At 43.9% G+C, this 12,740-nt stretch overlaps 1 protein-coding gene across 1 annotated transcript; it reads left to right on the top strand.

The window, feature by feature from the left end:
- Positions 1 to 838: 838 nt before the first annotated feature.
- LOC130457876 (zinc finger protein 420-like) lies at positions 839 to 12,175 on the top strand. Its single transcript, XM_056820318.1, has 5 exons — positions 839 to 959; positions 1,709 to 1,828; positions 5,228 to 5,354; positions 8,190 to 8,285; positions 9,131 to 12,175. Exons 2-5 carry the CDS (start codon positions 1,796 to 1,798, stop codon positions 11,719 to 11,721), a joined length of 2,847 nt encoding a protein of 948 aa, XP_056676296.1. The 5' UTR covers positions 839 to 959; positions 1,709 to 1,795; the 3' UTR covers positions 11,722 to 12,175.
- The last annotated feature ends 565 nt before the right edge of the window (positions 12,176 to 12,740 follow it).

Below are 12,740 nucleotides of genomic sequence, written 5' to 3' on the forward strand. Positions count from 1 at the left end.
GGGGGTTCCTGGGCATCCCCCAGCCCTCTGAAGGGAATTTGGGCCTCATGGGCTGGGGGAGGAGCTGAGGGAGACCCTCCTCAGCTGGCTCAGAGACCCAGGAGACCCTGAGGAAGCAGCTGTTTCCCCCCAGATCCTCTCTGGACCACCTACCCCACAGTCACTGGCTCAGGCTCTTATTCTCTGGATTCCACAGTGGGGAAACGGAGGCAAAGGCTAAAGAAGGGCCTTGGCTAGGCTCCCCCTGTTGGGCAGAGTGTGAGGCCATGTTTGAGCCCAGATCTTGGGGTTCCAGGCAGGAGGGCAGCACCCAAGTCACCTGATTCCTCCACCTGGAGATGGGGTTGGCCCCTCCTTTGGGGAGCCCCTGGGGTCCCCCCAAAGCAGGAGCAACAGGATGTTCATAGAGAGCCCTGGAGGAGGGGAACCTGGGAGGGGTGCCTGGGTCTGGACTGTCAGCTGCTGCCCTCTGCCTCAGTTTTCTTTTGTGTCAGAAGGGGGGATCCTATCTCCTCCTCCACAGGTCCTGAGAAGCAGAGATCCATGGACTGCTCAGTCAGTCAGTCACTCAAATCAATAGACACTTATTAGGCACCTGCTCTGTGCCAAGCCCCATCCTGAGGCAGCTTCCAGTCTAAGGAAGAAGCAGCTGGCCGGGCAGGATGGGGAAATGGGGGGAGGGGTAGCAGCCTGCAGCCCCCCAGGATGGGGAACAATTCCTTTATACCCCTCCCCCACCACCGAGGCAGGACTCAATTTCCCAGAATGCCCCTGTCATGCCATCATGTAAATTTTGGCCTCTCCTGTGGAGGACTCAATTTCCCAGAATGCCGGTTCACTGACTTCTCCCTAGTCTTGGCTCCTCCCCACTGTGGCAGTCGCGGGGCATGCTGGGAAGCTCATGTACGCGGTCTCAACTCTTCGAAAAGTCTCTGGTGATTTCTTGGACCTTTGCCTAGGTGAGAGGGGGAGCGGAGGGAGTCATTGGTCGGGGGCGGGCCGGGGCTCCCTCCTCGCCCTGCTCTGGCAGCTGAGACTTGCTGCTCCGAACTCCTTGGGGTGGGGGGTGGGGGGGTGAAGAGACCTGGGGGGAGAGGCGCGTGCGCACGTGACTGGAGAGGCTGAACGGGAGCCCCGGGCCTTGGGTAAATGCTTGTGGGGGGAGGGGCTGCCTCCGTGTCTGTCCGTCATTTTAAAGGACCCCAGAAAGAGGACAAACGCAGAAATGCCCGACTCAGGCCGGAGCCCGGGCGGGGCTTTGTCCCTTTCCCGGAGGAGAGAGAAGGGGTCGCCAGCCCCGGAGCCACGAGGCAGCTGGGGGAGGGGTGGTGGTGTATTGACGGGATGGGGGAGGGGCTGGCCAGGGCATGGTACCTGTGCCCACATGTCAGGAAAAGAGCCCGATCCTGGGCACTGAGGAAATGGCAGCACGCTCTCCCCATCTCCACCTGATGCCCGGCTCCCCTCCAGCTCCCCCTCTCCCCAGTAACCCCTCCCCCCAGCAGGCTCCCCCAATGCACCCAGTGCAGTTTCTGAATGGAATGAAGCCAGAGATGACAGAGGGGGAGGGGAGGCTTCTTCCTGGCTAGTCCAAGGCTTTCTCCCAGCCTGACACTTCCTATTCCCCCCTGTGTGGGAGAGTCTGCCCTCAGGACAGGAAAGGGCCTGGAAGCCCCCCTGAGCCCTCCCCCTCTCTTCTCTCCCCCAGGCGCACACAGAGGAAGTCTCCCCCCTCTGGGCTGCCACCCCCTGAAGGACCTTAGGGTGGCCCCGCAGAGAGCCGGCAGCCAGAGGAATGGCCCCCCGGGACCGGGGGCTCCCCTCCCAGGTGAGTGCAGCCCCTCCCCAGGCCAGGCTGGAATCCAGCAGAACTCAGAGCTGTGTCTCTGCCAGGCCTCCAGGGTCAGCCCTGGCTGCCCCCCATCCACCCTGTTCTGGACTTTTCTGGCCTCCCGCTGCCCCTGCCTGGATGAGCTGCCCAGGTTCCACCAGACAGGCCCAGGCACTGGCCATTCCATCATCCTCCCCCCAGTGTGACATCTCTAGTTATCAGAATCCTCATAAGAGGATATTTTGGGTGCTTTCGCTGACTTTAGGCAGCCTTCACAGAAGCTGGTTGGGGAGGACAGAAACCTGCTGGGACAGTGAAAACTTGCACAACAGGAGGCTCCGGGAGGATGAGGAAGCTGCCCTGGCTCACAGTTTACAGGGTTGGGTCACAAATCTCAGATAAATACAGCCGAGGATCAGCTTTACGGGAATGACTTGAACCCTGGCCAGCCCTCTTCCAGGGCACAGACAGTGTGGAGGATGTTGGGCTCCCCTCAATGGCCAGCAGATGCTGTGGGACTGCAGCAGCCACGTAGGCTAGGCTGAGCAGGTCTGCTGTGGCTGTTTGTTACAAGGGAATCACTTTAAAAGACTGATATATATTAATTTAAGGTCGCCAAGGAATCAGCTATGTAATTCCTAATTGAAAAACTCAAGTCAGCCGTCAGCCTTTTTTGGAGTTTAATTACAATAGGAGCAAGAAAGGAATTAGAGATATATATAGAGAGAGAAAGGGGAGAGAAGGGAATAGGGCTTAAATACCCCTTCTGTTTAGGCTGGGCCAAAAGGCCCAAGCCCTTAGATAGCTGGGGCAAAGAAAAGAGATCAGTCCCTATCACTCACGTGTCCAAAATGGAGAAACAGTCTCAGAGGCCCCCACCTTCAGCTTCCTTCAGAGCAAGCCTTCTCAGAGCCCAGGAACCACACCGACCAAAAACTCCAACCACCTCCGCCTATCTCCAGACCCTCCTATCTTTAAGGACACCATCCAAGTTGCCTCCCTTCAGTCCTCACATCTACCAATCACTCTTCATCAATTTCCCTGTCAATGGAGGCTCTCGCTTAACCCAGGACCGCCCAGAGGTTTCTGGCTTTTGCACATGTCTGTTGAAGGTCATATTTTCAAATGATTAAATCTATACTCCTTTGCTACAGCCCTTTCTAAATCCTGTTAACCTGAGTAGGGTAGAGATTGGAATAATTAAATTTTGATCTAGGCTGCAGCCCTTACTCAATCCTGTTAGGACTGAATAGGGTGGAGATTGATTCCAAGTATCTCCATTGTATCAATTCTAAAATCAATCATGACTCAAAGAAATTCCTGTTCTATGCTTAAGCATAGGTCAAAGTCCTTTCCATTGTTCAGCAAAAGGTTTCTGTCCTAAAGTAATCTTAAGAAGGGAAGAGAAGGAACCTCCCATGCCAATGGGGTTCCCATTCCAATAGACTATCAGTAAGAAATTTTCCAAGTATGAAATATCCCAATGGTGAAATTTCCAACATTTATAAGTCTAAGGAATTTTGAGGTTTACATGTTGGTGGCCTGGAGTGCCTGCAGAGGTTCTGGCTCAGCACCCTTGATTAGTTTATTGATTAGGCACTATAGTGATCCTTTGGGGGAGGGTAAAGGGAATGGTAGAGCTCAATAGAGAAATGATTCAGGTGTAGTTTAGGGAGGGATTTTAATCAAAGTTCCAAGTCATTTAAGTATGTAGATATGAGAGGAGTGAAGAAAGTTTTTTAACAGTTTACTAGCCTATTTCCATTAATTGAGTAAACAGAGTAGTTGAATGTAAAAGGTGTTGTTGTGATAAGGAATTTATGGAGCTTCTGTAAGAGCAGAGTTTAGATCAGAGAAAGGATTTTCCCACTGTTCTGCTGTCCCCTTTAAGAAAGAGAACAGATATCTGGCAGGGGTCACTGTAAGGGGCCTAGGCTAGGAGACAGGCAGCTGGAAGTTGTGGAGGGAGTCTCTCTTACTTCACTTGAAGACAGCTGGTGGCTGGGTCATTCTCAAACAGAAGGAAGATTTGTTTGAGAGAAAGTGTGTTTTGTGGGGATTTTCCCCTGTGAACCACAGGAGGAAGGAAGAACAGTTTTGTTAATGGAGAGACACTTTGACCATTGGAGTGAAGGAAGCAGAACCTGTGAGAGGCCTGCTGAAGGGAGAGAGAAACTGCTTCACCATCTCCCTCATGAGAGGGAAGTTAAATTTTAGTCAGTGAGTGTAGTTGACTGGAGTGTTTACTTTGGTAGAGAAAGAAGAATCTCCTTGAGGAGCCAGTTTTGGGGTTGTGTTATTTAGTTTTAGGGATTTATAGATTTCCTACCTTACTCCTAACTCCTATTTCTACCTCCTGTTTTCCTTTTTTACTTCTCCTCTATAATAAATTCTAGTTTTATTAGACTGCATCCGGCCTTCAATTTACCACCTGAAAGCATCTTGGCCCTGACAGCTTTATTTTAGTTATAACAGCTTTTAATTAATAGTATGGTTGTTAATACCACCAGCTATTATTTACCCATAACAGAGTGACTGTTTTAGTGCTCATAAGATCAAACAATTCCTGTGTTTTGAAGCAATGAAGAGCATCAATATTTGATCTCTGAGGTCAGTATCAAATTAGGTAGGTCCAGTTATACCAGTGAATCCATAAGTTAAAATAAATTGTACCAAAAAATTTAGAAGCAGAACCCTTTAAAAGAATCATTTGACCAGTATAATTTTATACTTAATATTTACCCAAACTATGATCATTACATGACATGACATTTTTGTAACTTGTATAATAACAGCAATACAGACACCATCTTATGAAATCTGATGGACAATTTGCAAATACAGAATCCTGATTTCATATTTAGAATCTGGAAATTTGTTGTTTAACACAATTAAGATTTAAGATGTTACTTCATAAGAATAAAAACACATTCTAATTCTCCTCATTGATCACTGGTAATATTTTCCTCCTAGAATACACAGTACATGCTATCTTCTCAGAAATTCTTCAAAAAAATATTCTTACCAGATCAACTCTTGACTCTTGTGATGAGGAGGAGTTTCAGATCACCTTCTCTTTTTCTCCTCCAGAGAATCTCGTACTGCATTCATAGAGCACTTCCCATCTCTCTCATTCTAAGAGGGAAAAGCATTTCAGAGTAACAACACACTTCTCCAGGTTTTACTCTTCATGACATGATTCTCACTTCAGACACAAAATACTTTTGTCAATATTCCATTGGGCTCTGAATGACTGGTCTGCAGTGCTGACTGTCAGTCTTGAAGGTTAGGAGTTTAGGTAAATTCTCTTTTGTGCTTCAGTTTCCTTCAGGGAGTGGATGAGGATTGTACCAGATATATTCTGAGCTCTAAATTTTGTGCCTTTTACTGGTTTAGGGGTCAATAACATTCAAGGATGTGGCTGTGGACTTCACCCAGGAAGAGTGGTGTCTATTGGACCATCCTCAGAAAGAGCTGTACCTGGAGGTCATGCTGGAGAATGTACAAAATCTACTCTCTGTGGGTAAGGACCATTTTCTTTGTTAATTCTGAATCTGTCATTAATAGAATGTCTTTAAGCCAGATGTACAGGATTTTGAGCCTTTCTCGATTAAAAAAGCAAAAGTGCTGATCTCTGCCCAGGGTTCTACTTGTGCCTGCTTTTCAATTAAAAAAAGAAGAAAGAAAAAGAAGTCTTTGAATTCTGTGATGGGAAGCTGACACATTCCTTTCTTACCCCTAAGATTGTTTCTCCTCTTTTTTGGATAGCTTCAGGTGAAAACTGAAACCAGTGTTACAGATTTACATTCCTTAAACTAATCTCAGTGGTCATCTAGTCCAGCCCCTAATTAGACTTGAACATTGTGTGCAAATGCTCTGTTTATACTGAAGCAGCTTTTCCTTAAAGATGGACATTGAAGGGAACACTCTACCTGCCAAGGCAACCTCTGCCCCTTTGGGCTGGATCTGGTCTTTAGATAGAATTTCTTGTTATTAAATATTAGAGAGGTGAAGCCAAGAAGGCAGCATAGCAGAAGCAAAAGCTTGACCTGCCCTGAGAATGGCAAAGCAACCTTAAAATGTGCTTTTTTAAATGACTAGAGTCACAGAACAAACATGGGTAAGAGTGAGGTGACTCTCCTGAGGAAAACAACTTAATAGTCAGAAAGGGTGTGTTTTGAGGGATAAGGAGGGAACTGGAAGTAAAACTGCACACAGAGGAGTGATATGAAGAGGGGGTTGGTCAGCAACACCCTGCTGTTATCTGGGGTCCTACAAGGGTCCTACGAAGTCCCGTTGGGGTAAGGAGGTGGAGAGGATCATAAGAAGATCAGCCGAATTCATAAGAAACTAAATGAATTGTACAAAAAATCAAGCCATTCGCAAATCAACAAATGGGCAAGGAATATGAATAGGCAATTTTCAAAAAAAAAAAACAAAACTATTAATAACCACATGAAAAGTGTTTTAAATCTCTTATAATTAGAGAAATGCAAATCAAAACAATTCTGAAGTTCCACTTCACACCTTGCAGATTGGCTAACATGACAGCAATGGAAAGTAATGAATGCTGGAGGGGATGTGGCAAATTTGGGACATTAATCCACTGCTGGTGGACTGGTGGAGTTGTGAATTGAACCAGCCATTCTGGATGCCAATTTGGAACTATGTCCAGTGGGCTTTAGAAGACTACCTGCCCTTTGATCCAGCCATACCACTGCTGAGTTTATACTTCAAAGAGATAATAAGGAAAAAAGACCTGTGTAAAAATATTCATAGCCATGGTCTTTGTGGTGGCAAAAAGTTAGAAAATGAGAGGGTGGGGATTGGGGAATGGCTAAACAAATTTGGTTATCTGTTGGTAATGGAATAGTATTGTGCTAAAGGGAATACTGAACTGGAGGAATTCCATGGGAACGGCAATGACCTCCAGGAATTGATTCAGAGTGAAAGGAGCAGAACCAGGAGAACCTTATATGCAGAAACAGATACACTGTGGTACAATCAAATGTAATGGACTTCTCTACTAGCAGCAATGCAATGATCAGGACAATTCTGAGGGACTTATGAGAAAGAATGCTATCTATATTCAGAGAAAGAACTGTGGGAGCTGAAACATGGAAGAAAAACAACTGCTTGACCACATGGATCGGATCGATGGGGATAGGATTGGGGTTGTAGAGTATAAACGATCACCCTAGTGCAGATATCAATAATATGGAAATAGGTCTTGATCAAACACATGTAAAACCCAATGGTACTGCTTGTTGGCTATGGGAGTGGGTGGGAGGACGTGAGGGAAGGAACATGAATCATATAACTGTGGAAGATTTTTCTTAATAAAAAACAAAAAAGAAAAAAGAAGGGTGGCTGAATCAAAAGGATCACTGACACAGATAGTAACTCATGGCTTCAATGGCAACTTTATTGAGGGAAGGCATGATTCTTATAGTAAACTGAGTTGTTATTATATTTAGCAACCAATCATAATGAGTGGTTACCCCAAACATACACATCTATATGGTTACAAGCAATGTTTACATGACAATGGATAACCAAGGTATCCATGACATACATGAACACAAATTCAAGGTGGTGTCTCTTCTATTAGGGTCTCCAGGGATATGATAGAGAAACCTAGAGTTTCCAGAGCAAGCTGTACTAGGTTCATACCTATGTCACTCAGGCTTATTCAATGTATTCCTTTACCTAAGGGTCCAACAACTCAGGGGCTATCGGAGGAGTGCTGACAATCCATCCCCCAACTACTGCTCTAGGTTCTGTTCCTGGGTACAAGCTAAAATAGATACTCTGTTAACTTTATTTAGTCTATGTTATTAGAGCTTCTTATGCCCTACCCTTGGAATACAAAGGCCTGCCACAAGGCTATAGTAAGGCTCCAAAGTCACTTGGCTAGTTCAAGCCTGTCATAAAGCCTATAGCCCCAGAGCAAAGTAGCTCCCAGTTCTCTGAGCCCTGCAAGCCATCAGCAGTCTCTAGAGGTGAATAAAAAAGCAGCTTTCAGAGTACCTAGCCACAGACCATGGTACCACCTTGGAAGAAATAAAAGTGGCAGAAAACCAGAACTCCCAATTTCTAATCACTTACCCCTTCATTACCAGCTGCCTTTAATTTCTAGATGATGGAGGTTGTGGACTGTGCCTTTCCTTCTTTTACCAGAGGTAAATTAAAGATGGAATTTTCTGATTTCAGATGGTTTCCAAAATCTCTGTCCTCCTGCAGATGTACCAACAGTGTGAATATAACAGAAACCATTCTGTAGGCCTTACCCTTTACTTTAAGAGGACCATATTTTTTATTTTTCTCTCCTGATCCCTTCCTTCTTTCTTATGCCCAGGGCTTCCAGTAACTAGAGAACATTTAATCTCCTGTTTTCAGCAAGGGAAAGCACCATGGCTGCTAGAGCAAAAGGGCCCAAGGAGCTCTTCTCCCGGTGAGTGAGTTGAAAGCAGGTATATAAGGGCTGTTATCCCAAAAGACTTTTATCTGTTGTGGTGAAGAGAGTGCTACACTTTGGAGCCTACACACCAATACTGAAGCATGCTACTGTTCATTTCCTGAGAAATGGATATTAAACTCAGTATAGGGCATGAGACATAATTTATGTTAGATTGTAAAATAAGATGAATATTGAGTATGTTTGCACTTGAAGGCATACAGTCTTTTTATCTGTAGAGAAAAGAAAATTTGTATTCCATTTTGAAAATTATTGCATGTGAGTTAAAAAGTGAAGTTTTTCTTTTTAACATACAAAATTTACCAAGAATGACCATGTGATAGTATATACAAAATGATGAGAACAGAACATTTGAAAGCTTGCCTGAGATTCACAAAATTATAAGAATAATGCACAAATGACTTTTTAGCAAAGAAAAGGCAATGGAGAAAGACTGTCCAATATTTTAGACCAAGCATGCTCAGGCACAGGATTTGTGAATTTATAGGCTAACTGCAAGAAAGTTGGTCAGTCATTCCTTCATTCTTTACTCAATATATAAATCACAAAATATGAGAATATTGGATCTAACTGTGTCATATATCCATTTTGAGGTTTTATTGTTATTATATGTGAAGGTCTTTCTAAAATTATCCATATGACCAAATGGTGTATCCAAAGATTGGTGCTACTTGTTGCACTTTGATAACTCCTTTTTGCCTGGGGAAATAAAATAAAAATCAGTTTACTTTCTGCCATTGGATGAAAGCACTTATATTTCTGTGTGTCCGTATGTGTGTCCTTCTTCGTTCTGTGTTTATATCATTATTTGTTTTTTTCAGCGGTAAATTTTGAAGCGAAGGTGATGTGTACAAAACTGAGCCCTTTTGTGGACGGATCTGGCCCCCAAAGATGCACGAATGAGGATCCGCATGACTTCATTTGGAGAGAAATCTGTGATTCTACTATCAAAGTAAATAAAAATCCAAAGAGTGACTGTGAAATTGATGAAACTGCAGAGAAATTCAGCCAATATTCAGTCCTAACTCAGTACACAAAATTGACCTCAGGAAATGACTGTTGTCAGGATGGCAAATATAGGAAATGCTTTCCTGAAGAAGTACGATTTGTTCAGTCACCTAACAAACCTGAAATGCCCATGTATCAAGGTAAGGTAGGAGGAATGGCCTTTGGGTGGAGTTTAGACTTCATTAGACATCCAAAAAGTAAACCTATCAATATGGTTTCTGTGAATAATAAAGGCGGGGGACCTTTAAGTCAGGAATCTAAGCTTGTTGCACATCACAGAATCCATACTAGAGAGAAACCTTATGAATGTAAACAGTATAGAAAAGATTTTACAGAGAGGGGATCTTTTGTTAAGCATCAGATCATCCACATGGGAGAGAAACCTTATAAATGTCAACACTGTGGAAAGGCTTTCGCACAGAGGGACTCTCTTGTTAAACATGAGAGAATCCACACTGGAGAGAAACCTTATGAATGTCAACACTGTGGAAAGGCTTTTAGACAGAGAGGCCATCTTACTGCACATCAGAGAATCCACAGTGGAGAGAAACCTTATAAATGTGAATACTGTGGGAAGCATTTCAGACAGAGGGGAAGACTTGTTGCACATCAGAGCATCCACACTAGTGGGAAGCCTTATGAATGTAAACAATGTGGAAAGGCTTTTATAGAGAAGGGATCTCTTGCTAAGCATCAGAGAATTCACACTGGAGAGAAACCTTATGAATGTCAACACTGTGGAAAGGCTTTCAGAGAGAGGGGCAATCTTAATGATCATCAGCGCATCCACACTGGAGAGAAACCTTATGAATGTCAACACTGTGGAAAGGCTTTCAGACAGAGGCAAAATCTTACTGCACATCAGAGAATCCACAGTGGAGAGAAACCTCATGAATGTCAACAATGTGGAAAGGCTTTTACAGAGAAGGGATCTCTTACTGCGCATCAGAGAATTCACACTGGAGAGAAACCTTATGAATGTCAACACTGTGGAAAGGCTTTCACAGAGAGGGGCAGTCTTTATGCTCATCAGCGCATCCACACTGGAGAGAAACCTTATGAATGTCAACACTGTGGAAAGGCTTTTGCACAGAGGGACTCTCTTGTTACACATGAAAGAATCCACACTGGAGAGAAACCTTATGAATGTCAACACTGTGGAAAGGCTTTCGCATACAGGGACTCTCTTGTTAAACATGAGAGAATCCACACTGGAGAGAAACCTTATGAATGTCAACACTGTGGAAAGGCTTTTGGACAGAGAGGCAATCTTACTGCACATCAGAGAATCCACAGTGGAGAGAAACCTTATAAATGTGAATACTGTGGGGAGCATTTCAGACAGAGGGGAAGACTTGTTGCACATCAGAGCATCCACACTAGTGGGAAACCTTATGAATGTAAACAATGTGGAAAAGCTTTTATAGAGAAGGGATCTCTTGCTAAGCATCAGAGTATCCACACTGGAGAGAAACCTTATGAATGTCAACACTGTGGAAAGACTTTCAGACAGAGACACAATCTTACTGCACATCAGAGAATCCACAGTGGAGAGAAACCTCATGAATGTCAACAATGTGGGAAGGCTTTTACAGAAAAGGGATCTCTTACTGCTCATCAGAGAGTTCACACTGGAGAGAAACCTTATGAATGTCAACACTGTGGAAAGGCTTTCGCACACAGGGACTCTCTTGTTAAACATGAGAGAATCCACAGTGGAGAGAAACCTTATAAATGTGAATACTGTGGAAAACATTTCAGATGGAGGGGAAGACTTGTTGCACATCAGAGCATCCACACTAGTGGGAAACCTTATGAATGTAAACAATGTGGAAAGGCTTTTATAGAGAAGGGATCTCTTGCTAAGCATCAGAGTATCCACACTGGAGAGAAACCTTATGAATGTCAACACTGTGGAAAGACTTTCAGACAGAGACACAATCTTACTGCACATCAGAGAATCCACACTGGAGAGAAACCTCATGAATGTCAACAATGTGGAAAGGCTTTCACAGAGAGGGGCAATCTTTATGCTCATCAGAGAGTTCACACTGGAGAGAAACCTTATGAATGTCAACACTGTGGAAAGGCTTTCGCACACAGGAACTCTCTTGTTAAACATGAGAGAATCCACACTGGAGAGAAACCTTATGAATGTCAACACTGTGGAAAGGCTTTCAGACAGAGGCAAAATCTTACTGCACATCAGAGAATCCACAGTGGAGAGAAACCTTATGAATGTCAACAATGTGGAAAGGCTTTTACAAAGAAGGGATCTCTTGCTAAGCATCAGAGCAACCACACTGGAGCGGAACCTTATGAATGTCAACACTGGAAAGGCTTTCAGACAGAGGCACAATCTTATTGCACATCAGAGAATCCACAGTGGAGCAAAAGCTCATGAATGTCAACAATGTGGCAAGGCTTTCACACAGAGGGGCTCTCTTGTTAAACATGAGAGAATCTACACTTGAGAGAAATCTTATGACTGTAAACAATGTGGAAAGACTTGCACAGAGGGCCTGCCTTGCAACACATTAGAGAATCCACACTGTAGAGAAACCTTATGAATGTAAACAATGTGGAAAGGCATTTACATGTAGGGGCTATGTTGCTATACATCAGAGAATCCACAAAGGAGAGAATCCTTATGAATGTCAACACTATGGAAAGGCTTTCTCACAGAGGTGCAACCTTTTGGACTTCAGAGTATCCACACTGGAGAGAAACCTTATGAATGTAAACACTGGAAAGACTTTCACATGGAAGAGCTCTGTTACAGACAAAAGAGTGGTTGGCATTAACTGTGACCAGGGAAATATGGTTTTAAATAAAAATATTCCCAAATATTAAATGTACCCAAGTCAGCTGGGTTTTATAGAGATTTTAATTAATACAAATTGAGGAATTAATGAAAGGGAGAGAGTAAAAGGAAATAATGAGAAAAGGGCTAGGCCAGCCTAGGCTTAAGCCTTAAGAGAGATCAGTCAGTCTTTAATCCACTCACCACAAGATTTGTCCCAAGCAAGATTCTAATGTTCAGAGAGACCCACCAGTTTAACTCAGGAAGCTCCACTTCAGCTTCCTAGGCTGCATCTCCAGAGGCTTTCTGGCATCCTTTCAAAGAGAATTTTCTCCTATATCACCTCCCCTAAGTTTTCACATCTACCAATCCAGTAGACGTTTTCACAGGAGTGACCATTCTTAATTCACAACTTCTTTAGTTCTCAATTTCTCTGGGTAGACTAAAACTTCTGAGTAAGTTCACATCTCTTTGCCCCTTGCAAGTTTGCAAGTTGCCTGACCTTTTATAGGTACTTAGAACCTTTTTGTATTAGATCTAAAAATAGACTTAGCTTAAGGCTTTTGGCCTCACTATAATTATAAGTTAAGTACCTTCATTGTTCACTAAGGAGCTTACAA

This window comes from Monodelphis domestica, chromosome 3 (assembly GCF_027887165.1).
Source record: "Monodelphis domestica isolate mMonDom1 chromosome 3, mMonDom1.pri, whole genome shotgun sequence".
NCBI classification, from domain to species: Eukaryota; Metazoa; Chordata; class Mammalia; order Didelphimorphia; family Didelphidae; genus Monodelphis; species Monodelphis domestica.

What these genes read in the sequence shown, in the direction of transcription:
- LOC130457876 (XM_056820318.1), top strand. Translation starts at nt 1,796, where the DNA reads ATGGCCCCCCGGGACCGGGGGCTCCCCTCCCAG. An exon ending in ACCGGGGGCTCCCCTCCCAG is followed by an intron (nt 1,829 to 5,227) that starts GTGAGTGCAGCC and finishes TTACTGGTTTAG; the next exon opens with GGGTCAATAACATTCAAGGA. An exon ending in CCCAAGGAGCTCTTCTCCCG is followed by an intron (nt 8,286 to 9,130) that starts GTGAGTGAGTTG and finishes TGTTTTTTTCAG; the next exon opens with CGGTAAATTTTGAAGCGAAG.